The 27,981-nt window shown below is 40.2% G+C and overlaps 3 protein-coding genes and 1 non-coding gene across 5 annotated transcripts; 1 reads left to right on the top strand and 3 right to left on the bottom strand.

The window, feature by feature from the left end:
• The first annotated feature begins 1,935 nt into the window (after positions 1–1,935).
• trir (telomerase RNA component interacting RNase) lies at positions 1,936–4,431 on the top strand. Its single transcript, XM_084745160.1, has 3 exons — positions 1,936–2,796; positions 3,150–3,221; positions 3,962–4,431. Exons 1-3 carry the CDS (start codon positions 2,506–2,508, stop codon positions 4,067–4,069), a joined length of 471 nt encoding a protein of 156 aa, XP_084601286.1. The 5' UTR covers positions 1,936–2,505; the 3' UTR covers positions 4,070–4,431.
• Positions 4,432–5,134: 703 nt separating this feature from the next.
• LOC146309723 (ubinuclein-2-like) lies at positions 5,135–21,795 on the bottom strand. 2 transcript variants are annotated; one of them, XM_084743878.1, is made up of 17 exons: positions 20,912–21,793; positions 18,700–18,828; positions 18,483–18,584; positions 17,121–17,252; positions 16,912–17,015; positions 15,235–15,730; positions 13,849–13,919; positions 13,617–13,746; positions 12,327–12,433; positions 12,110–12,220; positions 10,818–10,958; positions 10,605–10,655; positions 10,470–10,512; positions 8,772–10,082; positions 7,256–7,463; positions 6,063–6,131; positions 5,135–5,797 (listed from the first exon to the last, which is right to left on the bottom strand). In XM_084743878.1, the coding sequence occupies exons 1-17, from the start codon at positions 21,230–21,232 to the stop codon at positions 5,751–5,753; spliced, it is 3,573 nt and encodes a 1,190-aa protein (XP_084600004.1). In that variant the 5' UTR covers positions 21,233–21,793; the 3' UTR covers positions 5,135–5,750. The 2 variants fall into 2 exon arrangements, with proteins under 2 accessions (XP_084600004.1, XP_084600005.1); XM_084743879.1 differs by lacking the exon at positions 6,063–6,131 and having other exon boundaries at positions 20,912–21,795.
• A 2,073-nt stretch (positions 21,796–23,868) lies between these two features.
• Positions 23,869–27,565, bottom strand: rpsa (ribosomal protein SA). The gene is made up of 8 exons (XM_084744461.1): positions 27,410–27,565; positions 25,997–26,168; positions 25,410–25,528; positions 24,872–25,117; positions 24,473–24,601; positions 24,229–24,388; positions 24,119–24,151; positions 23,869–24,008 (listed from the first exon to the last, which is right to left on the bottom strand). The coding sequence occupies exons 2-8, from the start codon at positions 26,127–26,129 to the stop codon at positions 23,914–23,916; spliced, it is 915 nt and encodes a 304-aa protein (XP_084600587.1). The 5' UTR covers positions 26,130–26,168; positions 27,410–27,565; the 3' UTR covers positions 23,869–23,913.
• Positions 26,303–26,441, bottom strand: LOC146309722 (small nucleolar RNA SNORA62/SNORA6 family). The gene has a single exon (XR_014772532.1). It is a non-coding gene; the product is annotated as a small nucleolar RNA SNORA62/SNORA6 family (small nucleolar RNA).
• Positions 27,566–27,981: the final 416 nt, after the last annotated feature.

The raw sequence follows: 27,981 nt of genomic DNA, 5'->3' as shown, positions 1-27,981 counted from the left end.
TTTTTGTTCAGTTTTTGTTGTTTTTTTACTGCTGGTAAATTTTGATTTTCTCTTCATGATGATTTTTACTGTTTTTTGTTTGTTTTTTCATACTCACACAACAAAATATGTCTACCCTAGAGCAGACAGAGTGGAGCAGATTTAGTTGCAACTGACAGTTCAACTTTATTATTGACTGACAAAAGCTGCACTTAAATTAAATAACTATTCAATTCAACACAAACATCACTTCCATATTATTTCAGCTTTGATTTAACACAGCTTGGAGAGCAAGCAGGGTAAATCATCATTATTTGCCGGCAGACCTGCAGACTTATGATAATAATAATAATAATTCAACTGAGTTTTAATGACCTTCAAGTCCACTGTCCAATGTTTGTGGCCAGTTGTTCCACTGAGACAAAGTCCAGATATTCTTCTGTGACAACAAACCCAGGGACAGATGAGAAAAAAATTATTTAAGATTTATTCCCATGGGAACTGGTGGTCAGATGAGAATATAACTGATACAGATTAATACTGATTTATGATAAACCACATTATAGTGATGGACATTCAGTCAAAATCAAAAATACTTTACTGATCCCCAGGGGGTAAATTACTAACCTTGCAGATGCTCACATTCAATGATAGAAAAATATATGATCATAGAGAATTATTAGTATCTAAAAATATGTACATTCTACTACAATATATAACAAAATCATATAACAATAGTGTAACAGCAATATGCATATATACTTGTAAATCATATATATACATATTTCCATCTATGTTCTGTCTTTAACCCCCTGAGCTCTTTCAGCATCTTCTCTTTGATTTCATCAAGGCGCATTCATCTCTGCTGGGCTTCCTCCACCAACCGATTGGCCTCCTTGAACATCTCTCTGTGCTGAGAGCTGACCGTCCTTCATCTGATGTCGGATGGCCTCTATGTGAGTTTTTTTTTCTTGATTCTGCTTCTCCTCCTTCTGTTTGATGAGTGATTCCTGTTGCACCCTGTGGAGACAAAGTTGACCTCACTAAACACATTTTTGGCCATAATTCAAGATTTCATACCATAATTATGACACAATTACACACAAATCTCTCATAGAATAAAATGATGAGGTGTTGATATTTTATATCCAAAAGGTCAAAGGTTAACCTCACTGTGACATCATAATGTTCAGCTCTTCAGAGGACTTCATCACTTCACTTCACATTAACCAGTCTTTTTTAAACAAGTATCTGTATTTTTACTTGAGTACAGAGTGTGTAGCCTGATGATTAGAAAAAGGGATCTTATTAGAAGGAGGAAGGTGGTTTGGGTGAGTGAAGTGAATAAAAAACAGTTTTCTCTATACTATCAAGTTGGTAACATGTAAAAAAAAAAAAAAAGAAAAACTTTCTCAAACTTCACTCACCAAATCAAATCAATCTATGAATGTGTGTGTGTTCGTTCTAGCAGAGATCCCTTCACCTCATCCTCTTTTGAGTACACAGTTCATTAATCTGCCTGTCAGTCTCGAAAGCAGCAGTCTGCCTCCATCATGGCATCCTTCTGCCGGATCTGGGCGTCACGTGCAGCTTGACACTGGACAATCACAATCAGTTGAGGAGACCACACACACACACACACACACACACACACACACACACACATACTTGGTATCACCCTCCCTGTTAAAGAGACATAGGTAAGTAGGCTAATGTTAATTTAAAAAAAAAAGGGTAAACTTGAATCTTTGAGTTTTAGAAACTCAAAAAAAAAAGTATTTCAAAAATTGTTTGTAATAAGCTGTGTGATTTGTCATTTGGTACCTGAAAATTAATTAAAGATATAAAAATCCTAAACAACATTCACTTTCACTTCAATGCATTTACTCAGTTAATTTTAAATACAAATAAAACTCAGATTTAAATATCAGTTTCCATTCCGGCACAGCAGGTGGCGCCAAAGTCGGGTCGTGACGTCACCAGTGCAAATTAAACATGGCCGACAGCAACTGATGGATGGGGAAAGTTAGCGAAAAGCGTTTGTAAAATAAGGGAAACTCCTAGTCTGTACTGCAGGTAGTCGAAGTTTACTGTGCGCCTTTACAGTATTATTACATGTGGACACTTTCCACACATGAACTGGAGGTCCTGACTGAGTCAGTCTGTCCGCACAGGCCTCACCACACCGGGCGTTAGCCCGCAGGATTAGCCACGCTAGCAGCCGAACCAGCGCCTGCTTTTGTTTTTGTCAAGGGGTATGTGATAGAGAATATTGTGAGACATTTTAGCCTTTTTACTTCGCCGTTTTTCTTAAAAACTGACTTTTTCTGAACTGGACTTTGTGACCGTTTAGTTGGACTCCTGGGCTTTTTATACAGTATTGCGGGTGGGGTCCAGCCCGACTAGCAGCGTGTTGGCAGTGTTGTTTATTAAAGGCCATCTCCACAACGAAGCCATACTTAGAAGTAAACGGACACACACTCCGTTTGAGCCGCTGGACTTTTATGAACATTACGTCCAGGGAACATGGATTCAAAACGGGCACACGGCAAACCTCAAACCAGCGGCGGCAGCAGCGGAAACTCCAGCTGCGGCAGCCCCGCGTCCCCCTCCAGCAGCCCCGCAGCGACGGCGAGTAAAGCCCCGGCGCCCGGGGGAAACGCGTTCGCCAACGACGGCAGCTTCATGGAGATGTTCAAGAAGAAGATGGAAGAGGAGAAGAGGAAAAAGGAGCTGCAGCAAACAGGTGGAGAGGCGAGAGCCACCGAGCAAGGACAGACATCAGTGGATAAGAGGCCACCTCCCGTGACGAGCTTTGTAAGGGGTTTGGCAGTTGTAAGATGAGATAGTTCAATAGTTCAACACACATCCAGATTGTCAGTCTTACTCTATCTGGCACTTGAGTTATTCCATCCTGAAGTAATGACCAACATTTCAGCAGTAACATGTCACACACATGCCAGTGCTGTTGTTATACTTGCATTGTATTTTGAACATGTGTAATGATTGGTACCCAGTCAAGACTAGGGATGCTCTTCAGTGATGATGGTTTCGCTGGTGGTGCGGCAGGAGACTAAATGTAGACCTTCTGCTCTGGTGTAGTCTCCTTCATTGACAGTCCATCTGCAAGGGCTCCTATAACGGTTTCAGTCTTCTATCCCCTAACCCAGGTGGGGAAGCGCAGAGGCGGCGTGTTCCTAAAGACCGGCATGGTTGCGAAGAAGCAGAAAAACGACACAGAAGTAAGTGGAGTTTCGTGGTGGGGTGTCCATTTGAATTGTGTACCTTTGACATCCCTAAAAGGTTGTCAAAGTATTCATAAACTATTTAGAAAAAATATCTAATGTATTATTTTGGACTGATATTGAAATTGCGATGATTTGAAATGTAAGTGGTAGGGCTGGGTATTGGTACTCAGTACCTTTAAGGTATTAACTGAAATAATCCATGACTAAGTGGTATCAAACCTTCTCCAGTCAAACAATACCTGTGTTCAGTACTTTTTGTACCCAGATCTTGGGGGGAGAAATACATTTATATGGTTTTGCTTGCAGCTAATCCCTGCAAGCATTCCTTATAAAGACCCTTTGAAAAAAGGTATTGAATTACATACTCTATGGGGTGTAACAATACCAAAAACGCACGGCACAATAATACCACGATAAAAAGTACACAATACGATATTATCACAATATTAAAAAACAAAGAAAATGTCCTTGTTAAATTGTCTTTGTGAGTTCATGTCTGAATTATGTATGTACAGTTGCAAAACAAAAACAATGTAGCGTTCAGTGAATACATTTTGTTAATAAAATAAATAATTAACCATGTAATATCAGGGTGTATATTGTCATTCTGGTATGGCAGTGTGTCCCTCAGACTTTTTTCCATTTTGCTGTGGTGTCTTTAGAGATATCAAGTTTTTTTTTTTTTTTTTTTTTTTGAAATCATGATAACTCATCTTGTGTTTCCTCTCCTGCAGGTTGAACCAGGCAAGAGCGATGCTTGGTCAAAGTACATGGCCGAGGTCAAAAAGTACAAAGCCCACCAGTGTGGTGACGACGATAAGACCAGGCCTCTGGTCAAGTAGGTTCCTCCAAAAGGCGGAGACCAGGCGACAATGTTTTGAGGGGAAAAACCATCTGGGAGAAGCTCCGGGAAGGCCGGCCAATCCTGACCTTCTCATACTGCCAGTTCAAGTTAACCCTTCACGTGAAGTCTTTGACAAACTGCTTAGATTGAGACCTTTTTTCCCCTTTTTGTATTGTTTTTGTCTTGCTTGTTATTTGTTGGATCTGGTGTCAACAGGTGTTTTCAGAAATGTTCATAATTGAGCATTATTGTTGAATATTTTCACATTTTGTCATGTTAAGATTAAGTTAGGGTTTATTAATATCTGAATTTGATTTAATAGCCAAATTAAGGTGTCAATTAAAGCTACACTGCCCATAATGTGTGGTGTTGCGCCTCCATTTTGTTAGATTCTCTTAAGGACACTACTATAAGACTTGTGTTGAAGGGAGTCAAGAATAAATATTGTTTCAAGTATTTTAAAGGGATAGATCGAAAGTGTACACTATATTGATAATATTTCCAGAGCTTTGCTTTAGTGTCAGACAGCTTTTTCTGATGGGAAACCACTGTTGTATAAGATGAATATCGCTCTCTCCAAACCAGCCAAACTCCATTGGCGAAATCAGTAATTTTACTTTGCAGAACAGTGGAGTTGTGCGTCTACCGCAGCCTTGATCTATTGATTTTTATTTGTGTAATTGTGTGACTTTGGTGAACCTGAACTATCCTCTTAAAACACCAAAGTCACACAACAGAAACTAATTAATAGACTGAGGCAGCAGTAGGCCAGCAACTTGTGTTCTGTGAGTTAAAATTACTGATTTTGCCTATGGAGTTTGGTTCAGTTGGTGATTAATATTTAGCTTGTTTAACAGGAGTTATCTCAAAAAGAAAAAAGCTATAACAAAGTAGTGACAGTACATGTGCACCTTTTTTTTCTAGGTGGGCCTTTTAATTTGCTAAAATACTTTTAGCTGCTGTTATTATCCAGCAGTACATTACTTAAAGTTTCCATACTGGTGCTCCTTAATGCACACTTAGAATTATCCAAATTGTGCCCTTAAAGCATCTGATCACACCATTTAGAGGGGAAAGATTTTAATTAAAAGTCAGTTCGAGTTCTATACAGAAATGAATTCATTCAAGAATTCAAGTACAATGAAAAGGTGTACAGCTCTCATTGAAAAAAAAGCTCAAATTCAATTTGCAGTTTACATTTCTTACAGGTATCAGTGATAATTACATTATGATAAAAACAGCACCAAATAGACACACTGACCATGCATCAGAGAGGGAGACATACAAAGGCACACTTTCAGTCCCATCAACCAAACTCATTCAAACCCTCATACACACACGCAAACACACACACACACACTCCCTCACCTAAAAATCCCATTCATTCCTTCTCCCTGTCCACAGTGATATAGGTCTATCTTGTAAACATCGACAAACTGTATTTGTCATTTCATTTAACAATTCTATGAAGAATAGTATTTAAAAGTTATCAAATCGGTTTAAAAATTTATATTTAACTGTGGTATTCATGACAAGTTGAGCTGATCTTCTCAGATCAAGTATGTTAAGTGTAACCCAGTCCTCACTTCAGACCCCTGTTATAAGTGGTCTGTCCATCTGTCACGTTCCATCCCGATTTGTCCAACACTTCATCCACTGGGCGTTGAAATCCAGCTCTATCATAGAGTCTTCCTCTTAGCATCTGCTCCCTGGCTTTGACTGACATCTGGACAGGAATAATACTTGAACAGTCAGGGAAAAGCACTGATAGACACATGAAAAACACATATTACAGAGAGTGGACGACAGCTAAAAATGACTACATAGAAAGCATGCGGTCACCAACAGACAAGCAGAGGACAGAACAGGACCAGACGCCAAAAGGACAACCCGAGACAAAGCACACCAGACACTTGAGAAGAGAAGAGGGAGGCAGGGGAGGGAGTAAATGGAGCAGGTTTTGAGGGAGGGAGGGGGGGGTCAGATTTTACCTGAGAAAGCGAGCTGCAAGTGAGGAGGCAGAGCAACCTGAGACCCTGACTGGAGACTCTTATACAGATCTGAGGAGACAGGACAGGGGAACAAGGAGGGACAGATGCCAACAAAATGGGGAGGAAAGGTGGAGAAGGAGCAAGATGGCATAGAGATAAAGGACAGGTAATGACAGCCAAACAGAGGATAAAGGGGATAAAGACAGAAGAAGTGTAAGACAGAGTGAGTGACAGGAGGGGAAACGTAGGATTGGCATAATTTTGGAAGGAGTGCAGAAAAGGAGAAATTTGGGGAAATGAAGCAAACAAAATGGAATAATGTCAAACAGGAGAAAAATCACAATCTGACACACAATATGGTGATAAAACAAATGATGCTATAACATACAACACAAAACAAAGCCTTTACAGCAACATCCAAACAGACAAAAGCAGAGAAACCTGCACACTATCTGCCCAATGTGGTCATACTTTATTTAACAATAAACTAACTGTGATTGGGTATATATATATTTTTTTCCCAATACAGGTGATAAGACAATACTTTAAAAACAGTCCTTGTACTTAAAAAGTACTGAACCAATACGTTTTTTTTAAAGAAAGAAAATGACTTGATGAAATTAAAGAAAGGCTTTAGTCATTGCTAAGACAAATTTGGGCCTGAAATTGAACAATATCTCAACTGTTACCACTTTTCAATCTATTTAAATATATAAATGACTATAAAAACCCTTCAGTTTACTTAAAAGTAAAACCAAACTGTCTTCTTCTCTGATCAAATTATATCTGTCTGCATTATTACTCGAAAAGTGTGCAGTCACCAATAAACTCTATTATTTTGGCCTTTATTTGGCAGATCTGGTTCAATTATTTTTGAATGGGGAAGTAATAGACGTGATTTCAGTTTAGTCTGCAGTACAGTTCTATTGTAATGTGAGGCTTAATTACCAACTTAATTAAGTCTGATGCAGGTCTAATAAAGAACATATTGCTTATAGTTTTTGTCTGATTTGATACAAAAGATGGAGTGTCACATCGTATAATTGTACTGTAAGATAAACTGCAACTTCTGATGTGTACAAATATTTCAACTAAATCAAACAGACCACAACTTTTAAATGCATGTGCAGTGATTAATTGAAATTTCATCAGCACAGAGTATCCATGTTTTCTGCCCTGTGTGCATCACTCACTCTGGGTCAGGGTAGAAAATGGTGTATTGCTACTGGCTGCAGAGCCGCTGGCCGCTGTACTGGAGCCTGCTGCACCCAGTGGAGGCAGGTTTAGCAGCGGAGGGAACTGGAAGGGCAGGGACACGGGCACCAGGCCCCCCAGCATCCCGAACCCCAGGGGAAGAGACGAAGCTGAGCCAAGCAGACCGCCGCTACCTGCTGTGGAGACCTGAGCAGAAACAAGGTGTTAATAATATTACACTTTTAAAGGAGCATGACAATGTCACATCCAAAAATGAATACTATAATCCAAATAAAGCACGGCTGTCCTGAATGTCCTGACCTGAACTACATTATATTAAGAAGTGTGTCTAATGATTTGTCAGCCCTGTTGACAAAGACGAGGCAGTAAAAAATATTTGGAACACATTTCAACATAGTGCTGTCCAGTACACCACCACTAAATGCAACCTTAATAATTAACATATAGTTGAGTAAGACCCCAGCATTCAAAAATGAGTACTACAGTCCAAATAAAGAGTTGACGCCACAGACGGTATATTATATAGGTTGAAATCTTATTCAATACATAGTCTATGGTTAAAGTGAGTTGTCTGACAATTGTATCTGATTATCAATTTAATATACACTCTATGCAATAATATACATAAAAAAAGCTCATTAGTCCAAGATGATGTCTTTAAAATTACTTGTTTTGTCTGATTAGCAGTCCAAAACCCAAAGATACTGAATTTATACTGATGTAGAACAGAGAAGAGCAGCAAATCATCACAACTGAAAGGTAGGAACTTGTAAATATTTGGCACTTAAAATTCAATTACTGCAAATAGTTAATTATCAAAACTTACTTATTTATATACTGTTGATCAACTAACCAATTAACTGACTGGAAAATATATATAAAAAGCTTTGCGTATTAAATCTGACTCCGCAATATCATTACAGCTGTAAATGTAGTGTAAAAAGTAAAATATTTGCCTCTGATCAGTCCTTCCAGGAAGTTGCGTTGTTGTGATCACAATTAACACAAATTCAACCAGTCCCCATGAAGTCTGCAGTATTTTTGTCCAATCACCACAGCTTTTCCTCAGATTTGACCAATCATCATTGCTTCTGCAAATTCCACCAATCACTGCAATCCACCACAGAAATGTCATACAAGTGTCTCAATGAACGGCTCAGTGGTTTATTTACTTTTTTCTTTGTTTGTTTTTTTCAGGTACTGAAAAGAACACAAGGTTTGTCACTGTTACTGACATTTACTGATACTCTGTACACTTAAATATTCTATAGTTTTGTGCTTACTGGTGAGTTTGAGCTCAGCAGAGATTTTGCGTCTGTGTGGAAACCCCTCCAGGTGCGTTTCTTCTCTTACATATTTTATTAGAATTTTTTGTAATTATGAGCCTGTTGGTAAGATTACTTGAACACTCAGAGCAGTGTGCGGTTTTGTTCTCCCTGGAGAAACTTGCCTTTCATTTTCAATGAACTATACAAAAAACCTTTTTGTACAAACCTGTGGCAACTGAGAGGACACAGATGACGATGGGACAGACACGACTGGCTTGGCCCCCTGAGGTGTCCCGCCCCCGGGCCTCTGACGTTGGCCTGGGTTGGCAGAGGCCGTAGTGGGGGAGGCACTGGATCCTGAATGCTTGCTTATGGATATGGTGCTATTAATAAGGCTGGTGTTGGTGGTGCTGTTGTTGTTGGTGGGGGTCTTCTGGCTGCCTGGAGGAGTGTAGCTGCCTTGCCCCGGCTTGGTTGCTCCTCCTTGGGCACCTGAGAACGGCGGGCGGAACCCTGCTGGGCTTTTGGGAGAGTACTGGTGTATGGATGCGGTTGCCTGAGACCGGGGGCTTTGAGAGATGGAGGGTGAGACTGCGGCTGTTGTGGTCACAGCGGGGCTGGGGGTGCGGGGGGTGAGTTTAACGATGGGCGGTATGCTGCTGTGGGTGGATTTGGTGAGAGTGGCGTGCATAGGAGTGATGAAGTTAGACTGAGGGCGGGGCTGGGGCTGAACTCCAGGGAGTGTCTGAGAGAGGGAGGGGGACGGTGAGGATTTACTCTGTGAGGTCTGGGGGAGACGAGATGTCTGGAAGGTTTTGGGGGTCATGTGTGAGGGGGACGGGAGGGTGTGTGGCCGAGACGGAGGCGATGTGATGATGAGTGTGTCACCGCTGTTGGCTTTATTATTATTGCTGCCTTTGAGGAGGGCGGAGGGGGGAGTGGAGACCCCCATCTTTGATCCTGGGGGCACGAGCGGGGATGCGGTGGGTGGGGGACGAGGTTTAGGTGGCGACGCTGAGGCAGGCATGTTGGCTTTAGCCACACCCACACTCATAGTTCTCTGAGGGGTCAACACCTGTGAGTGTCTGTGCGCCTGCACCGTGCCCTTAATCACCCCCATCCCATCCACCCTCACTGAGGGCAGAGTGGAGGACGTGACTGAGGGCGGCCGAGACAGAGAGGTGGAGGAAGACGAAGAGGTAGAGATGTAGTGAGGTGCGTTGGAGCTGGGAGTGCTGACAGAGTTCTTTTTCTGCTGCTGGATGAGTGGCGAGGCGTGGAGAGAGGAGGGGTTGGTGGCGGTCTTGGGACCATCTGGGGACGGGGGGCTGTCCCCGTGGGCCAGGCCCTTGGCTGCGTTGCCGAGGATAGCTAGGGCCTGTGAGATTGAGTCCAGAGAGGGAGCCGTCAGATCCTCGTCGAGGGAATCCAGACATATGGGCTCAGATGGTGACTGAGGTGGTCGCTTGGCAACCTGGGCTGCAGGGGAGGGCGTGGCACCTGCTGAAGGAGTCGACCTCTGAACCCACACAGCCTCCTGGAAGACACAAAGATAACATTTACACAAACTGTATCAGACCTTCATTACACATGCTGACTTTAGTTGCTCTAATAATTCAGGTTTACACTAATATTTTTAACGCTGTCCTCTGATGCTATTAACCTTCTCCAGTTGCATCACAGTTAATTTTGAGGTGATTTTAGAAACTCTTTGATTATTCTGCAAGGACTGCGTTAGCAGTTAGAGAAGGCTTAATAAATCCATACTTCAGTAGCCATATTTCCTCCAATCTTTACTGCATTCTAACACTGCGTTCACACATAGAGAGTAAAGTATCATGTAATAATTGTAACAACATACAGCCATAACTTCATTAAAAAAAAAAATCACCCCTCTATGTTTGATCTCAAAGTCAAGTCTAACCTTTGGCTTGGCCTTGGGAGTAGGGACCATCTTTTTCTTTGCTCTGGAGTGGAAAAAAACACAACATAGGTGAGTAAGAACAAGCTACACAGTTATGAGGAAAAAAAAAAATCAGTCAACAGTCACATGACTCACGTGTAGCCTGTGAGGTGACCATGAGCCATGATGCTCTCTTTGAACAGCATCCTGTAAACACAAATTAACGTGTCACAATCAATATCAATACAAGAAATATTCAGAAATTACCACTCAGCTCGCAGGTAAACATCAGGTGGGCTGCAGTCCTGCTAGTTAATGTAATTGCTGAAGACACAGTACAGCAGGTAGTTATGGTATACAGACACACACCTGGCTTGCATCCAGCCTTTAGGCCACAGAGGTTTAACTTCAGTCTCCATGAAGGCTTTGAGGTAGTCTTCCAGAGACGAGTTCTTGCCCTCCAGCTCATAGCAGCCGAGCTTCACCCGCACCAGGTTACACAGCAACGACCTGGAAAGCACACACAACAGTGAAGCCTCTATCACTGCACGGTGTGTACAGGCATTATATGATATGACCCTCAGACTCTTTCAACTGTTTGTGTCATTAATATGTCATACCGTAAACAACCAAAAACTGTGTTTTTGGGTACAGTGAATGTACAGAAGGAAATTCTTCACCCTTAGGTGCACACAGGGTCAGAAATGACCTAGTGGGTTTGTTTTCATGAATATCTTTGTAATAAAAACATATTTTACTTAAAAGCAAACATGTTTATCTTCATCATTGCCAAACGTTTTGTTGATTAATGCCCATTTAGTAGTCAGACATTTATAAAAGAATAGAAAATGAATAATAAAAAATGATATTTAAATAACTTTGCTTTAAATTTATGTTAATCAATGCCCACATTTATAGGCACAGGTGCCCATTTATGTTGCTTTGCATACAAGTATACTTCTATATAGTGATGTTGCTTATACATTTGCACATACTATGTTACCTCACTGCATTTTTAAGTAAAAACCTCCAAAACTGCACACGTCTAAAGTATATACATAGTACATTTGTTATGTATATCTGTTGTGTATTACTGTATATTACTGTATTGTGTGCTATACAGATATTCTATGAATATATATCTAATTATCTGTAGGGTCTGCAAAGGCTTTTCCTCCCACTTTGTAGTGATCTATTTTATTTTTGTAATGTATATCACTGTGTATTTACTGTCTACTGTCTGTATAACCTGCTGCTGTAAAAAATGAATTCCCCCATTTTTTAATCAATAAAACCAATCTATCAATACATATATCCAATCTTTTTAAATGACTATTTTAGGAAGCAGCAAAGTGGTAGCAGAGTACAGTTAAGAAACACCACTTGGATCTCTGAGGACTTTTATTTGTTATAGAGGAGACTTATGAGCAATTAACATTTGTCAGATTTTCTGTGGTAATTTATGAGGTTCACCTCTTTTTTTCCTCACAAAATGCCTCTACACAAAAATGCATTTTTGGTGGGAACATTTTAGGAAATTTTCAAAACTTTCTCTTCACGTGATTTCTTTAGACTTTTATTCTCTGATTCAGAAAACTTAATTAATTTGTTAAAGCTGCAATTATTGTGTGTGTGTGTGCCTCTCTCTCTGCCAAACTGACCTGAGTTTGTCGTCCCAGAGAAACTTCTTTCGAGGGCCCATCACCCTCTTCCCTGGTTTCTCATCATCATCATCCTCTGACCCATTCTTGTCTCCCTCCTCAGACTGCTGCCTGTGAGCAGAGGTATGAACATCATAAAAATATGGTATACACACAGACACACTGAACGTGATAATCTGTAACTAAGCGCCACAGCTGCCTCGAGACGTGTCCTTACTTTGCCACTTTAGCGAGACAGTCCATGTTGTATCGAGCAATCTGCTCCGGCATCACGCTGCACACTGCCAGTTTCAGCTTCAGCAGGGGCGTTCGAAGGCGGTCATCCTGGGAGACAGGGATGAGCACAGTCAGAAATCACACATGCATATGCTGGGCGACACACTCGTGCTAAATATAGAAGCAGACAACGGGCACATAGCCAGCAAAGACAGCAGGAACAAAAACAATGAGTTAGACGCACCTGCCAGCTCAGAGACTCTCACTGCTGCCTATATCCTCAGAAATACCGTAAAACATAAAGCTATAGTCCTCATTTGCTGATTAATTTAATTTCTACTACAGTCCTTGTTTTTAAAACTCATCACATATCCGTCCAACACTGGTATCTACCGAGCAAACTCCAGAAAGCTGTCCTCCTGCACTGTGGTCTGACTTGAAGTAGAATATTTTTAATAATAATTTGTACCCTATTTAAACACACTAAATACTGGACCTTAACTTGGAAATGAGCTGTGATACATTAGTTTAATCACTAATAACTAACTAACTAATTTCCTGAAGGGGACAATCAGTATTTTTATTTAAGTACTTAAAACTTAAACTGGTTATAACATGGATTTATATCATTATTGCAGTAATATGCAGGTAAGATAATCGCTTTCAATGTATTTTTGCATCATTGTGGGGCGAGGAAAACAACTAAAACAAATTATAGAATAACAATGTTATTAGTAACATTAATTGTAGCAATTTTATCACTCATACATGGCTGATAAAGCATATCAATGAGATGACACATGGTGCAACAATACAGCAGCGGTGCAGGAGTTACATTCAACATGGGTGCAATGAAGCAAGAATGCAGAAAATCAATTGTCAAAAGTGATGAGTACAAACAGAAACATGTTCAGCATGTTGATAATCGCCATGTATCGTGCCTGGGTGCTGACAGAAAGTAAACAGGACGCTGCTGTCTCGCTGCCGCTGCTGCAGGAGGACAGAGTGCTCAGTGCTGTCACTTTAAGTGCTCGTACAGTGTGTTTGTGCTGCTGTGATAAGATGTTTCCAGTTTGTGTAGCTTGTAGATAAAATACTCCCAAACGTAAGGCAAACACAGCAACACTATATCGCTGCAGCTTCTCCTCTGAATGAACACATGAACACATGCACCAGGTGCAGCTGTTCATTGTAATGCATCAACACACATTATGCAAATTGACACATTTCCGTATCTGATCACATCAATTACACTGACATATCACCCCATCCCTAATATAGTCCAACATACCTGAATGTTGAGGCTGAGCTTCTTAAGGCGTTTGAGCAGAGCTTCCTTATTGCAGGGCACAAAGGCCTCCAGGTGTGAGTAGACAGCTGAACGCACTTCTGTAGGCTGCTCCTGAACCTGCAACTCAATACTGAAACGCACAAAAACACACACGCAAAGGGCAGAGATTTACATAGTTTTGCATGTGTTTTTAAACCATGCTGCAAAAATGTAAAAACCAAAAGGTGCTCACTCCAGTAGGATGTTGTTCATGTCCAATGTGAAGAATTTCTTCCTGCCCTCTTCATCAAAGAGACGGGACGCCTGTACCAAGAGAAAACCGTTAGATGTAGTTAATGCGTTTTTTAATTCTGTTCACATTTCTGAAAGAACGTGTCACAGACTTCACAAACGGCTTTTAAAAAAAGCTGCGGGTGCTGAATGTTTAACGTCTTTGTGCAAAATACTGTCTGATGGTTTTTTGTAGCAGTCACATCAAACAACAACATGATTTGTATCGTGAACATTCCAATTTACACCAGAATTTCAACACGTACTCAATGAATTTATCAACTGATAAAAGAAAAATTAATCTGGCACTATTTTGATATTGGCTTCAGTCTTTGTTTAAAGCAAAGCAGATGATGCTCTGGTTCCAGCTTCACAAATGTGTTTTTTTTATGCTTGCTGGACAATTTTAACATAAACTGACTAACGAGCAATCTGCATATGCCATTCTGGGCTCTAGGACATTATAATCTAGATTCTTCAGGATCGTTCTGATACTGGCCAAAATCACTGGGTTAAGTATTGGAGAGAGAGAAAAGTATAATCCATTCACCTAAACTATCAACCAAGCATAACAAGCAACAGTTGAAATTTATTTTAACTTTGAATGCTTCAAACCACTGCTAAAAGTTCTTTGTGTGAAAAGGTTTAAATCAAAAGAAGCAACAGTATCATCTTAATGAGTCATGTTGTGGGCTGTGTTTTTCTTCCTCCATGAAAACAGATATTTGTCTCACAGTTTGATGGTTTTTTTTAGATCACTGGTTAAGAAAAGTGCATCCATACAAATTTATTACTAACAGCTTAGTTGCTTAGGAGAGGGAAAGTCAGCTGTAAAAATATATCGAATTGGTATCAGAAGATACTCAAGGCTGCGGCATCGATACCCTCATCGGACATAAAGAAGTGGAATCGAGCCTCCTATTCCTTACTACTACCTTTTTCTATACAAAACAATTAATCGACTGATCAAAACAATAATCCAAAGATTAATAAATAATGAAAATAGTTTGTAGGTACAGCCATGATCTAACACAGTGGTTTCCAAACTGTGGTCCAGAGACCAACAGGAGTCCTTTACTGGGCTGTAGGACATCCTCAGCAAAAAGAGGAATAGAATATCTTAACTTTTATCACATTTTTTGGAAGTTGGAATAACAAAGAAAGGGAAAGGATTAGCTGTTTTGATTAATTGTAATTTATAGTGATCCTAATTTGATCTTATCTTGAAACCTAAAAATAAAAAAAAAGATTACTCAGAGGAGACTCCTTAAGGCAAAATCCTTTCAAATTGGTCTACTGAGGTATCTACTGGCATGAAAATATATGTGATGCAGTGGAATATTATTACCGCTCTCAGGTCTTCAATACGCTTCGTGAGCGGGCCTGGAAGTCCAGTGGGCAGAGGAGGAGGGGTCATGGTGTTACCCTGTGACACTCTGCTTCCACCTGCTTTATGTCCCATCCCGAAGGAGCCGTTCTCTCCCTGCACTGGACTGGAGGGCTGAGGAGAGTCCAGCATCCCAAAGTCCAGGTCACCCATCATGTCCTGCAGTATGTCGTTATTGGCTGAACCCAGCAGCGACATCACGGCCGGGTCGGCAGTCAAGTCGGCCATGTTGCAATCGTTGCTGCCAGCAGCCTTGGAGTGGGCGTTGATGAGTGCACTGTTGGCGTTGGGCACTTTGGTGTTGGGTCGTGGCAGACCGGCTGCAGCCATGTTCTTCTTGCGCATCTCCTCCTTCTCTCTGGTGAAACGACGCAGCATGTTGGCCAGGTGGATGGAGTCCTTCATCAGCTTCTTCCTCTTCTTCTTCTCTGGCCGATGGACATTCAGGGCTGAAACTCTGTAAGAACATCGATGCAGGAGCTAATATTATTTATATGGAATACAGAATTATAAATCAACACATTTCTTGCAGTGATCCCTAAAATATGATTATCAGACAGACAAAAATATGCAATGTCAAGAATGACACATGAGGGCACTAATAACTAAATAATTGTGAATAACTACAATTACATAACTACTTTTTGTTTTAATCTATAAATGAAAGACAACATCTCACAAAATTCAGACACTGAAATGAACAGCTTGTGGAGATGCTGCTATGACAAAAATTTGGCATGGTCTCTTAATTTTTCCAGAGCTGTAAGTATTACATTTGAATTAAGAAAAAGGATCAAATAAACATGACATTCTGACTGTACAGTTAAAAAATACAAACAGGCCTATTTTGGGACGATAATATCAGTCAGGCTCCAATCCATGCGACTGCACTGGCAGACCTTTAAACTGATCTGCAATGGGGCTGCACCCGACTCAGAATTTTGTCAGTGGAATCAGATTTCCTTGTTCAATTCGAGGATTTAACAATTAGTTCCATTTTTTTTTCAGTTCAGCACCACAGTAAAAACTCCTATTTCAACCTACATGAGTATGTTTTACCACTGAAACAAATGTTTTAATTCCTTTCTTTGTCATCTGTGGTGAAAAAGAGAAAGCAAAAGCGAAAGTGTCCGTTTTCCTGCTCATAGTTCAGCTATAAAATTCCAGCACACCAGTTAGTTTGGTGGTTTGTGGTGATTTAGAAACACTGTCTGTTGCTTTGCTCTGTGTACTATGACACTGTTAAAAAAAACACAAGAGCTGAAACATTTATCAACCACTCGTTTCACTCCCTGATCAGTTAACCATCAATGCATGTTGTCACATGGATTTTTTTTTAAATGAGTGCGGCAGCTAATATAAAATTATATTTATTGATCCCCTTATTTAGAATTCCTCATCAAAATTGTATCCCTGTGTTGTTTTGTAAGCTTCTATGTGTTTTATCCTGTTATTATAGTAAACACTGACTGAGGGGTCTCTGACTGATGATTTGAATCTTCAGCTTTCAGAGGGAGCCCTAATCTGCACGTTTAATTGTGTGGCCACAACACTTGTGAAAAGAGGAAATATTCTATGCATGGAAAATAAGTTTGAGGACAGAGCAGTGAAACAAAAATTAAAAAATTAAAAACTCACCCAGGCTTTGGTACTTTATTCTTTTTGGGTTTCTTGTCCTCCAGTCCACCATCTTGCTTTTTCCGCCGTTTTTTAATCACCCGCTCCTCACCATCTTTCATCTTCTACACAGGTGCAACACGTGGTTTTTGTTAATATGGTACAACAACAGTCATTTCCACTTTTTAAAGTGTGTATTTGTACTTTACTGTGTTCATACATGAACCTACCTTGAAGTGATTATCCTCTGTGCCTGCATTTTCTCCCTCGGAATCAGATGCTGCTCTGAACTGCAGAGTGCCCGTGTTGATGTAGAAACCTCCATGTTTTGTGGTGAGAGAGGCCGGTACCAGCTCGTCATACTGAGGCCAGGAGAGAACGATAATTACTGTTAAGTTTTCTTCTACTACTGCACCAACCTTTAAACGGGGCTTAGAAAAACAACTAAAATTACACAGTTGATCACCAAAATGCCTCACATTATCTTTGTGGTTTACTGTTTTCATAGTTAGCATATAATAAAGTGATGCACTAGGATTTTTACTATGTTTGTACTAAAATGATACAAGATGTATGCCATCAAACTGCAACTTGAGAAGATCAATGCTACAATTAAACTTAACTAAAAGCAACAAATCTTTTCCCAAACATTTAAAACCTCATTCTTTGTTTCCTTCTATCTTTCAAATGCAGTTTCACCACTGAGCACAATTAATTTTATTTTTTCCCAGCACTAACTATCACACTTCCACTGCACACAGCATCATTGAACAATACCGTCCATTACAACCACACTCAAAAGACTAAATAAGCAAACAAATGAGAATAAAATGACAACTTAGTGAAGTAAATTTGAGCATACTATATATAAATGGTGACTGAAACTGGGACAAAGCCTGTGACTTTGTGTCAAAGCCAAATACACGTCAGCGGTGATAAGATGTGGTGCATGCAGACAAAAATACACCTGATGCCAGCTGTCATGAACAGTTTCAGCCCAAAAGAGAAAACTTCAGAACATCATAGATTTTTTAAATTGAACCAAAAAGGATAGTTGGAAATTTATGGAAAAAAGTTTTTGTTTTTGTGACAACATACAATAAATACAAAGAGGTTTATAAATAATATCTTCAGGCTATGCTGCAATATATAATATATATTTCAGTATGCACATTTTCTCAAAAATAACATTTTGTAAAATCTCAAATAGTGCAAATATATTCTTAGAAAATATGATGCACTGGTGTAAAACTACTGCCATTAAACAGTAGGGCTGGGCAGTATGGACTATTTTTGAACCAATACCTCGATATTGATAGGGATGACTATTTTGCTTTTGCAAAATATTATAACAATGAGATATTTGATAGTTCATAGAAAGAAGTGGGTAAAAGCAAATAATATAAGCTCAGAAAACTACATCCCTTAACTGTAATGCAGCCTCTAGAACCAGAAAAAGACAACACTTATACCATATTATAATGTATCAATGTCCAAAATTTCAAGATAACATTTAGTCTCATATCAGACTATCAATATAATATTGATAGATTGTTGAGCCCTGGTGTGCTTTGGCGAAAAAAGGAACTTACAGCTTCTGAATTGTCTATGAAAGGGTCGGTCTCATCATAGCCGTAGCCGATGTCAATGAGATCCTGCATCCTGTCCTTTTTCTTCTTCTTTGTGCCACCACCCTGTAAACAGAGGGAAAACACAGGCACCACAAATGTTTAAAAAAATATATATTAGATATCCAAATAGCCACACCTCTAATAGTATATTAATATATAATAAGACCATAAGACTCACGTATTTGTTTTCAAATTTTCTGGCCAGCTCTTCTACCTCCCGTCTCTCCCGGTCATCATCAGCAAAGGGGTCGTTGGGATCCAGGGGAGGTGCGAGTCCTTTCGGGACAGTTGAACCTGCTAGCTTTACCTGAGGAAGACAAGGGCAGGCGTGAAGGGGCAATTGAAAGTGAGGGGCTTTTGATGTTTTTCTTCACAGAGTGTCTATTCTCACAAACAGATATGAACCTCATCATTCGGGGCCACACATGAAGATCAATTTCTCAAGGCGTACTACTAATCCCATGAAAGCAGCTGTATAAATTTGGTGTGTAACTACAATATTCCCACGTGTAAATAGAGTTCACATCAAAGGAGCTGAAATTAAAAACTTCCACTTTTCTGAAAGCTCTGATATATCTGCCTTAGTGCTTCAAAATAAAGAAGTGCCTGAAAATCAAGCACATGAGCACATCTGCCCAAGCAAATGTGTACAGTGTTAAATCATCAATGCACAATATTTGTGACCCTCACTGGATCAACTCTGTAATCACACAGCTAGAGAAGAAATAAGTTACGGGTTTCATGATAAACCACAACAAAATTCCTGATTACCTTGCTTTGTAAACGTCAGTAAATACTGTCCAGCATCAACTCAAGTTACCAGCAGTCTCCCAAACGCAGGCACAAGATCCACTTTGTTTTGCATTGATGAAATTGTTCTGCTGCTATATGCATTGTGTGTCTGCAGACTCACCCATTGCACACAATAACACATAACAACCACCATACTTTGTTCATGTAAAGCCCTGCAGTCGCCAAATTGTTCCAACAGGAGAGACACAGCAGACTCCCTTACAAGACTCATTTGTATTTATGTAAATTGTGCACGGGGGTCATTGCATATACTCAAATGCAACACGTAAGACAGACTGTTTGTGTGCAGCACATTTTAACAATAGTATGATGATAATATTGATAACTGTGATAATTTTGCAAACTAAGCAAAAGTTGTCCAGGAATGAGGACACACTTATTCTGACCCCATACATGTGTACTTAATATTAAAAGCGCTTAAATATGTTATTTATTCTCTCTCTATTAGAAGTTTATGGTTTACATTTCTGAATTATTCCAATATTTCAGTGATTACACAATAAAGAGGTTGAAAATGTTACCAAAGCATTTACAACTAAAATACAGTTGCAATTATCAGATATTGTTTACATGGATGCTTCTCCCTCCACCTGACAACCGCTTTACTCTGTATATCACAGTGCCTCACAGTTCATCAAAGGTGACACATTTCTTGTTCACTACTGTCTTATATGAAAAGTTGGGCTGGTCCTCCTTCAGGTCTCAGGACATTAGCATTAGTGGGTTGATATTTATGTACTTCACTAATCACATTTATGATTGTTTCTTAAATATTTAATGTGTTTCTGTAAATATTGTCTGACTATTTAAATTATATATGATTATTTTTGTACACAGGCCTCTCTTGAAAGCGATTCCAATCTCAATCAACTACCTGTTTAAATAAAGGATTAAAAAACTAAATAAAACGCAATAAAATATCTGATGTATGTCATCAAGTTAAATTAGTTGGTGAGTTAAGGAAATAAGTAATTTAATTTGAAAATAAAGAATTTTTAAAAAGCTGAGTTATGGGCATTTAATGCATATTAACTTTATCTGACACATAATGATGATGTTGTTGTTGTTAATAATAATAATAATAATAATAATAATAAACTACCTGTCATTTTACAAAAGTGACCCCTGCAAAACAAGTTGAGTATTCCTGGTCCAACAGAGGACAGGAGCACTCACAGGAAGGACTAAAATTCAATATATCTCAGCATCTGCCTAATCAATTTTCTGTCTCTCGCAAGTCACTCAGTTTGTATGGATAATCCAATACGAAAATCATTTTAATATGCAACTTTTCAGCTTAAACTCTGACTAATTACCTGCCTTAATTTATTCATTTGGGCTTTGGCCCAGGGTCATAAGTTATAAAGAGTTAGATTATAAATAAATATTAGGAATAAGTCACTGTTGAGTGCATTTTAACATCACACGAGCACAGTTAACACTCCACAGTAAACAACGTCTCAAAGTGTGTCATCATGTTAGCTTCACAACAACCCAAACAGTGCAGCCCTCCCGAGGTGGTGCAGGTGAGGCCCCTCCTGTGCGCATCATGGTGCCCACTTAAAGTCTCTGCTAACCTGAGTGAGAGTTGACTGGACCAGCTCGCCGTAGTTGAACTCAGCGGAGGCTCGTTCATTTGGCTCGGTCAGCGGGAGGTTGAGGCGGACGGTGGGTTTCTTCTCCTCGGTCTCGGCATTGCCTCCTTTCGTGTTACCGAACAGACCTCCGCCACCCCCTCCTCCTGACCCGACCGCCGCGGCACTTCCACCTCCATCTTTCCCAAAAGTGATGTCGGCGGCCTCATCTTCGCGGCGGCGCTTCTTGCTGGACTCCGGGGTCGGCGGCGAGGTGTTGAAGGACGAGATGGTGACGAACGGCACTTTCCTCGGCTCTGCCATTTGACGCTCTCCGTCCGACGACCGGCCACGCAAAACGGGGAGCGCCGCTCTCCTGTGAGCCGCCGCTGGCTGGAAAGCTAAACCTGGAGATGGTCGACAAGTACAGCTAGTTAGCTAGTTGCTCTGCTAGCTAGCTTCCTCAGAATGAGTGCTGCAGGCAACACAATGACTTTTATCTCCTCTCAGCCCGGATTAATCCATATAGTAGTATCCGTGGCACAGACCCCGTCACCTACGAGGGACTTAAACAGATAAAAAACGCAGTTTTGAGAGCTTCCATGAAATTGGTGGTTAGCTACCGCAAGGAGGATTCTGTAGTAGCCATCTTGATCATTATTATCATTATTCAGTGGCTGGGCGTGCGTATGAAAAGAAAGCGGAAGCCGGGGAGGAAAGGGAACAGCGCTCGTCCAATCAGAGAGCAGAAACACGCCCACCTGACAGACTAGCGCGAACGTGCGGGAGATGATTGTTCTGAACCATGTTGTGAACAGGCGGGATGTCCAGACCCTGAATGCCTCTCTGCTGTTTACTACATCAGAAATGATGGTGTGTCGACCCTGGAAAAATCCAGAAAAATTTAACATTTCGTTCTTTATCCCTTCTAAAGCTAAAGAGCTGGACTTGGAAAATTATGAGTAAAATTATATAAATATATATATATATATATATATATATATATGTGCACCACACACGTATATATGTATGTATATAATAAATATTAAATATACATATAAATGTGTGTGTGTATATACAAAGGCACAAAAGTTCTGGCAAAAATATGTCCCGTTTCAAAATAATGTATATTGCAACCCCAATTCTAAATAGTTGTGACATTGTAGAAATTTTAAATAAAAAAAAAACAAAAAAAAAAAAACAGACTGCAATGACTTACAAATCCTTTATGATTTGCATTCAATTGAATACAGTACAAAGATGATGTTCAGACTGATAAACTTTATTGTTTTTGAAAAAATATAACTCATTCTGATTTTGACGTGTGCAAAACATTTTAAAAAATTGTGACAGAGGGGTTGGGTATTAAAAGGGCATCCTGGAAAGGCTCAGTGGTTCACAAGTAAGGATGGGGCAAAGTTTACCACGTTGTGAAAAACTGTGTGGGCAAATAGTTCAACTGCTTGAGAGCAATATTTCTCAACACACAATTGCAAGGAATTTAGGAATTTCACCAGCTACAATCCATATTATCATTATGGATTCAGAGAATTTGGAGAAATTTCTGCATGTAATGGGCAAAGCCAAAAAACAACATTAAATGTCCATGACCTTTGACCCCCTGAGGGCACTGCATTAAAACTGCATTAATGCCCAACATAATTGTATAAAGGATACACCATGGGCTCAAGAACACTTTGGAAAACTGTAAACACAGCGTGGTGCTTTATGAGGTGCAAAATACGACAACAGAAACCCCTGACTGTTGAACTCGTATATCAAGCAATGGGAAAGAATTTTGCTATAAACACTCAAACAGTTAGTGTCCTCAGTTTCTAAGCACTTCCTGGGTGTTGTTAAAATAAAAGATGATTTATCACAGTACTAAATGTGCCATGTCCCAACTTTTTTGCAACATGTTGCAGGCATTCAAGTCAAAATGAGTGTATATTTATAGAAAACAAGCTCATCAGAACATTGAATATCTTGACTTTTAACAGTATTAAGTTGAATAGAAGACAAATTAAATATAATGTATACATTACTTTGATGTTGGGAGCCTCTGTCTCTAGCCTATTATGTATAATGCCAAGCAAAGTGTGAAGGGATCAAGACGTATCTTCATATCAGAAATTTGTTAATTCAATTTTGCAATAATCTGAATCTATGAAGTGATAAGTAACTTAAGGTATTAAATTTAGTTGGGTTAAACTACAAATTTGTACATGTATAAAATAGCATATTATTGAAATACTTGCATATCACTTTAGTAGTAAATGTTCTTTCCACCTCCAGTAAAAGCCGACAAATTACTGTGATCTAATGTAACACCTGTTTTGATTGTTTCAGACTTTGTTTTTGTTTGTGTTACATGTTCCTGTTCATCTGCTCAGTGAAGTTAAAGATATCACTGCCAGTGTGTTGTCTAAATAACACACACAAAAAAAACCAAATGCACTGACACAAAAAAAAAACTTCTCTGCTGCAAATACAATTCAGTTCAATGAAAACTACCCAATTAGGCTATTCCACAACACTAAATTGAACTGAGCCCACACACTGCCACAGCAGAAGTACATGAATAGCAGATATTTTGTCCCCTTCAAATACAAAGTTAAATCATGACCCCTCAAAGATGAGATTTCTATGACCTGTGAATACTTAATGGGAGCAAAGAATTTTTTACATCAGATTTTTCAGAGGTAAAACTGTTAAAAAGCTATGATAAATATCCTAAATCAGATCAAATTGCCAAATGTCAGGTAGTATGTCAAGTTTTGTCTTTATACCAGATGTCTGCAGTTAACAGATGTGTATTCACAGTACCAGTATTCATTACACCAACTGTCACAAGTTCCACTTGCATTATCAGCCTAAAGCTGCACTTGATATAAATAGAACAATATTAGAGCTAACTGTGTCCTTTAGTAATTATCAAATGAATCAACAGAACAACAAAGTCAAAGTGTAGAAAACACCATTTTATTTTTGCCACAGTCGATGATTTAAGACCAGTCAGAGGTGGCACCACCCCAGTCAGATGCCTGGGCAGTGGGGGCAGTGGACCAGTCCTCAGTGGCAGGCTGATTGCTCCAGTCCTCTGCAGGGAGAAAAATAAAATAAAATTGACTCAGCATTGAGTAGTGAAATCTGTAGAAAAATCAATGTTATGGAATGTTAAATGTTAAGGATAATTTGAGATAAACTCACCAGTGAAGACTTCGGTCTTTACAGCTGGGGCCGCTGTAATATTCAAACAGTTAGTGTCAAATCAGGTGCAAACATCAAACTGCAGTTTTGTCAATCTAGGGTAAACATACCTGCAGGGAACTGCTGGATGGGCACAGATGGCACAGCGACACCCTCAGACCAGTCAGCCACCTCAGGCTGGGTGAATTCAGCAGCAGGAGCGCTCCATTCACTCTGGAACTCCTCCTTTCCAACAGCCTTCTCAGCCGCAGCCTGCTCCTCCTTCTCAATCTGCAGTGAAAACATGGGTTAGTGTGCAAATCAAGAGCTGTAAGATTTATATCTTGAAGCCTCGGGCCAAAGCGCACGTCTTACCTCTTCAGGGTCCCTGTAGAAGTACAGATCAGGCATGACCTCCCATGGGTGCTCCCTGGAGATGGTTCCCCTCATCCTGAGGACCTCTCTGGCCAACATCCACCACATCAGACCCACAGAGTGGTGACCCTGCAACACATAACAGATTTATTATGGATAATCACTAAGTAAATACGGAATAAAGAGCTACCAAACAGTTTGCTTTTTGTTGCAAGACCTCTACACCCATACCTCTGTGTGGATCAGAGAGCGGAAGTTAGAGGTCAAGCATTTTTATGTAGCACAAATCCTACACCCCGCACAGCACAGACAGGACAGCGCCGGGCTCTAACTGTGTGCAAGATGCAAGGATTTACTGAAGTACATTTCATCATGATTCTTGTATTCATATGGGCTCACCTTGTTGTTACAGGGGATGGCAATGTCCACGTATCTCAGTGGGGAGTCGGTGTTGCACAGAGCAATGGTAGGGATGTTGACGTAGGAAGCTTCAGTCAGTGGCTGATGGTCAGCACGAGGGTCTGTCACAATCAGAAGGCGGGGCTCCCTGAAAGCTGCCTGGATCTGATTGGTGAATGTACCAGGGGTGAAGCGACCGTGGAAGGTGGTGGCACCGGTGGCAGAGGCAAACTTGAGGACTGCTCTCTGAAATGGCCAGAAAGAACAAGTGAAACTCAAGATCTGTTGAGTTCTTACGCTGATTTTTGTTTGACAAGTTAAACTGTGGCTCAGGTCACTATCAAACCCCAGTCATGGGACAGAGTCCTCATGGTGTTAGCGAAAACCCGGCCCGCTCATTCTCGCACACTTCCGACACCTGAACACTGACATCAGTGCCCGGCTTTAACAGAGTGCTTGTAGTCAATGTACTAAATGTCCCACTGTGTAAAGTGGCAGTTACCATGGTCTAAATGGACAATTGAGTGTGTTACTTTACCTGTCCAGTGTTCCTGGAGGAGATGACACACACATCAGCTGGGTTTTCAATGGCAACAATGGCCCTGGCTGCCAGCAGCAGCTTCTCCCAGGTCTTCTTCAGGTTAATGATGTACACACCTGATGATTGAGAACCATAGGGCATGAAGAGGAATTCTTACTTCATAGTCATTTATAAATTCTATATCAACAGCATAGAGCGCCCTTTAATTTCAATCCATGAATTCCTTAGGGGAAAAGCAGTTGCATGATATCACAGGATTATCTTAGCTATTTAAGTATATCATGTTTTATAGAACCAGTTTCTTAAGTGATAATTTGTGAAACATAACTTAATGACTGAATTTATGTTGACTTGAGAGGAAGACATTTTTCGGGACAGGAAAGGAATAGGTTTTAATGTTAGCACTAGCAATTTTGTAGCTAGCTTACAGGACTTAAAAACTTGAGCTAGTAGACAACAGCTCTGTGCAGTGCTGTTAATTGAACCTTTTAGCTTATGGAAATATTTTGCTTAATGGACTATATGAAGTTCAAAACCGCTTAATCACATAACAAATAACTGCTATGCCATCGTTTACCACTCACCGTCGCTTTTTCTCTTGTAGACATACTGGTCCATCTGGAAGTCCAAGTTGGTGCCTCCCAGGTGGGTTCCTGCAGCCAGGAACTTCAGCACATCCTCCTCCTTCATTTGAAGGACATCCAGACCTCCGGACATCGTGACCACTTTCCCTGCGTTACGAGTTAGATGGGAGAGCTGGGAAAAGGATGAAAAGATTTGGTCACATTTTAAGTTCACGTCATCATGTCAGCATATACAAGCAATTTCAACAAAACTTAAAATTATGGGACATCTCAAATATCACAACTATTACTTTATTTCACTAGTTGAACTGTGGCTCAAGTCACTATCAAACCCCAGTCATGGGACAGAGTCCTCATGGTGTTAGCGAAAACATGGCCTGCTCACTCTTGCACACTTCCGACACCTGAACACTGACATCAGTGCCCGGCTTTAACAGTGTGCTTCTCACAGCTAATGTATTAAATGTCAGCATCAATGACTAGATTATAACAATCTAAATATCAGAATGTTAACAATACCATAGTGCAAAAAATGATGCTTAAGGTTGAGACTGTACAATCAAGCACAACTAAAATCATAATATGGCCAAGTGCAATATTGAAATTGCAGAACCAGAAGAAAAGGAAAAATGCAAGAGAACAGTCTTACAATGAGGTACTGTAGCACTGCACCTGGCCTAAATATCCTGATCTCTACATGAAAGAAAACATGCTTGGTAGGTACAGACCTCAATAAATCACAATTTTATTTTCCTAGTGAACATGAAAATTCTAATTAAATCTGATCATTTCCACTGTCTATTGAATATCACAATTTTAGTCAAGATAATCGCAATAACTTTTACCAAACCTGCAGCCCTATTAAAGGTGGCTAACCTGCCCCTAATGACTGTTAGTATTAGAATAATCAGCAATTGACTCAAATTGAACACTAATAATTTATTTAAATGGGTAGCAATATTCATATTTAATGTCATAAGACTGGTTTGAAACCAGTCTAAGTAATTGTACATGGTCATCAGTGCACGGTCAGGTCCCACAGCAGAGTCATTAACTAAAGGCAGGCGAGTTGGGTGGCCTTTAACAACGTAAAAGCAAGTGTGCCCTATTAATCGCATTTATATATCTCTAATAGTAGATATGTAATAAAATTTCAACTGAGACTACAACATTTGATCAGTATTTATAATCAGGCGCGAGGGGAACACTGCGGGATGAGCGCGTGTCAAAGGCTAGCTAGCTAGCTAGCTAAGAGGTTAGCATTAACAACTCTGAGATATTTTAGGACAATTAAGTCACGACTGACATGATTTCTGCTGCCGTGTAGCGTGCTTTATGTTCGGGCTATCGTTACTTTGAGTTTCTGGTGTCGTTTAAAGAGTTATTATCAAAATATAACCGTAAAAAACTCACCACGAAACAACGCCGTATGGAAGTCTGACCACACGGTGAAAAAGAGGGCGCTGGGAGGAAATGACGTAGTATAAGTACCGAATTTCCAAGCGTGTGATTGGCTGGTTGTTTTTGGATGTAGTTCTGACGGATGACCGCTAGATGGGGCTTCAAGCCGTGATGTGAGAGGAGGTACCAGAGGTCGGACCACGGGTCGGATGGGTATCCCATATTAAGACAATGGAGATGGAAAGACCATATTAAGACAATGCTGAGACGCTGACTTCTCGGTGAAAGACTGACCTGTGTTGCAACGTTATTTGCTAGAGATAAAGAGTTCTAGGCAAAGGGGACATAATATGTACACAATGACACAGCATCGAGTTGAGAAATAATTTAAATGAAACGTGTCTTATGCATAGAAAGTGTTGTATTTTACTGTAACTCGGGGAGGACAATGCAGACATTAGAAACACTAAAGGCAGTGGTTGTTGTAGACTGGACGGACTCACAGACGGATACGTAGGTTGACTGGAAATGGTGTTGATTCAAACGCAGGTTTGGATGAACATCAAGGACATTAGAGCAGATGG

This window comes from Lutjanus erythropterus, chromosome 19 (genome assembly GCF_056507025.1).
Source record: "Lutjanus erythropterus isolate fLutEry1 chromosome 19, fLutEry1.hap2, whole genome shotgun sequence".
Classification (NCBI taxonomy): Eukaryota; Metazoa; Chordata; class Actinopteri; order Lutjaniformes; family Lutjanidae; genus Lutjanus; species Lutjanus erythropterus.
Note: the sequence above shows the minus strand (reverse complement) of the source record. Positions and strands in the feature narration are given on the sequence as shown.

Excerpts from the sequence above, each read along its gene's own strand:
- rpsa (XM_084744461.1), bottom strand. The coding sequence starts at position 26,129 with ATGTCCGGAGGTCTGGATGTCCTTCAAATGAAGGAGGAGGATGTGCTG. Across the intron at positions 25,529-25,996 it reads CTACAAGAGAAAAAGCGACG|GTGTGTACATCATTAACCTG; the intron begins GTGAGTGGTAAA and ends CTCAATCATCAG. Across the intron at positions 25,118-25,409 it reads CCTCCAGGAACACTGGACAG|AGAGCAGTCCTCAAGTTTGC; the intron begins GTAAAGTAACAC and ends TGGCCATTTCAG.
- trir (XM_084745160.1), top strand. The coding sequence starts at position 2,506 with ATGGATTCAAAACGGGCACACGGCAAACCTCAAACCAGCGGCGGCAGC. Across the intron at positions 2,797-3,149 it reads CACCTCCCGTGACGAGCTTT|GTGGGGAAGCGCAGAGGCGG; the intron begins GTAAGGGGTTTG and ends CCCCTAACCCAG. Across the intron at positions 3,222-3,961 it reads AGCAGAAAAACGACACAGAA|GTTGAACCAGGCAAGAGCGA; the intron begins GTAAGTGGAGTT and ends CCTCTCCTGCAG.
- LOC146309723 (XM_084743878.1), bottom strand. The coding sequence starts at position 21,232 with ATGGCAGAGCCGAGGAAAGTGCCGTTCGTCACCATCTCGTCCTTCAAC. Across the intron at positions 18,829-20,911 it reads TCCAGTCAACTCTCACTCAG|GTAAAGCTAGCAGGTTCAAC; the intron begins GTTAGCAGAGAC and ends TGTCTTCCTCAG. Across the intron at positions 12,221-12,326 it reads TGTCTCGCTAAAGTGGCAAA|GCAGCAGTCTGAGGAGGGAG; the intron begins GTAAGGACACGT and ends CTCTGCTCACAG.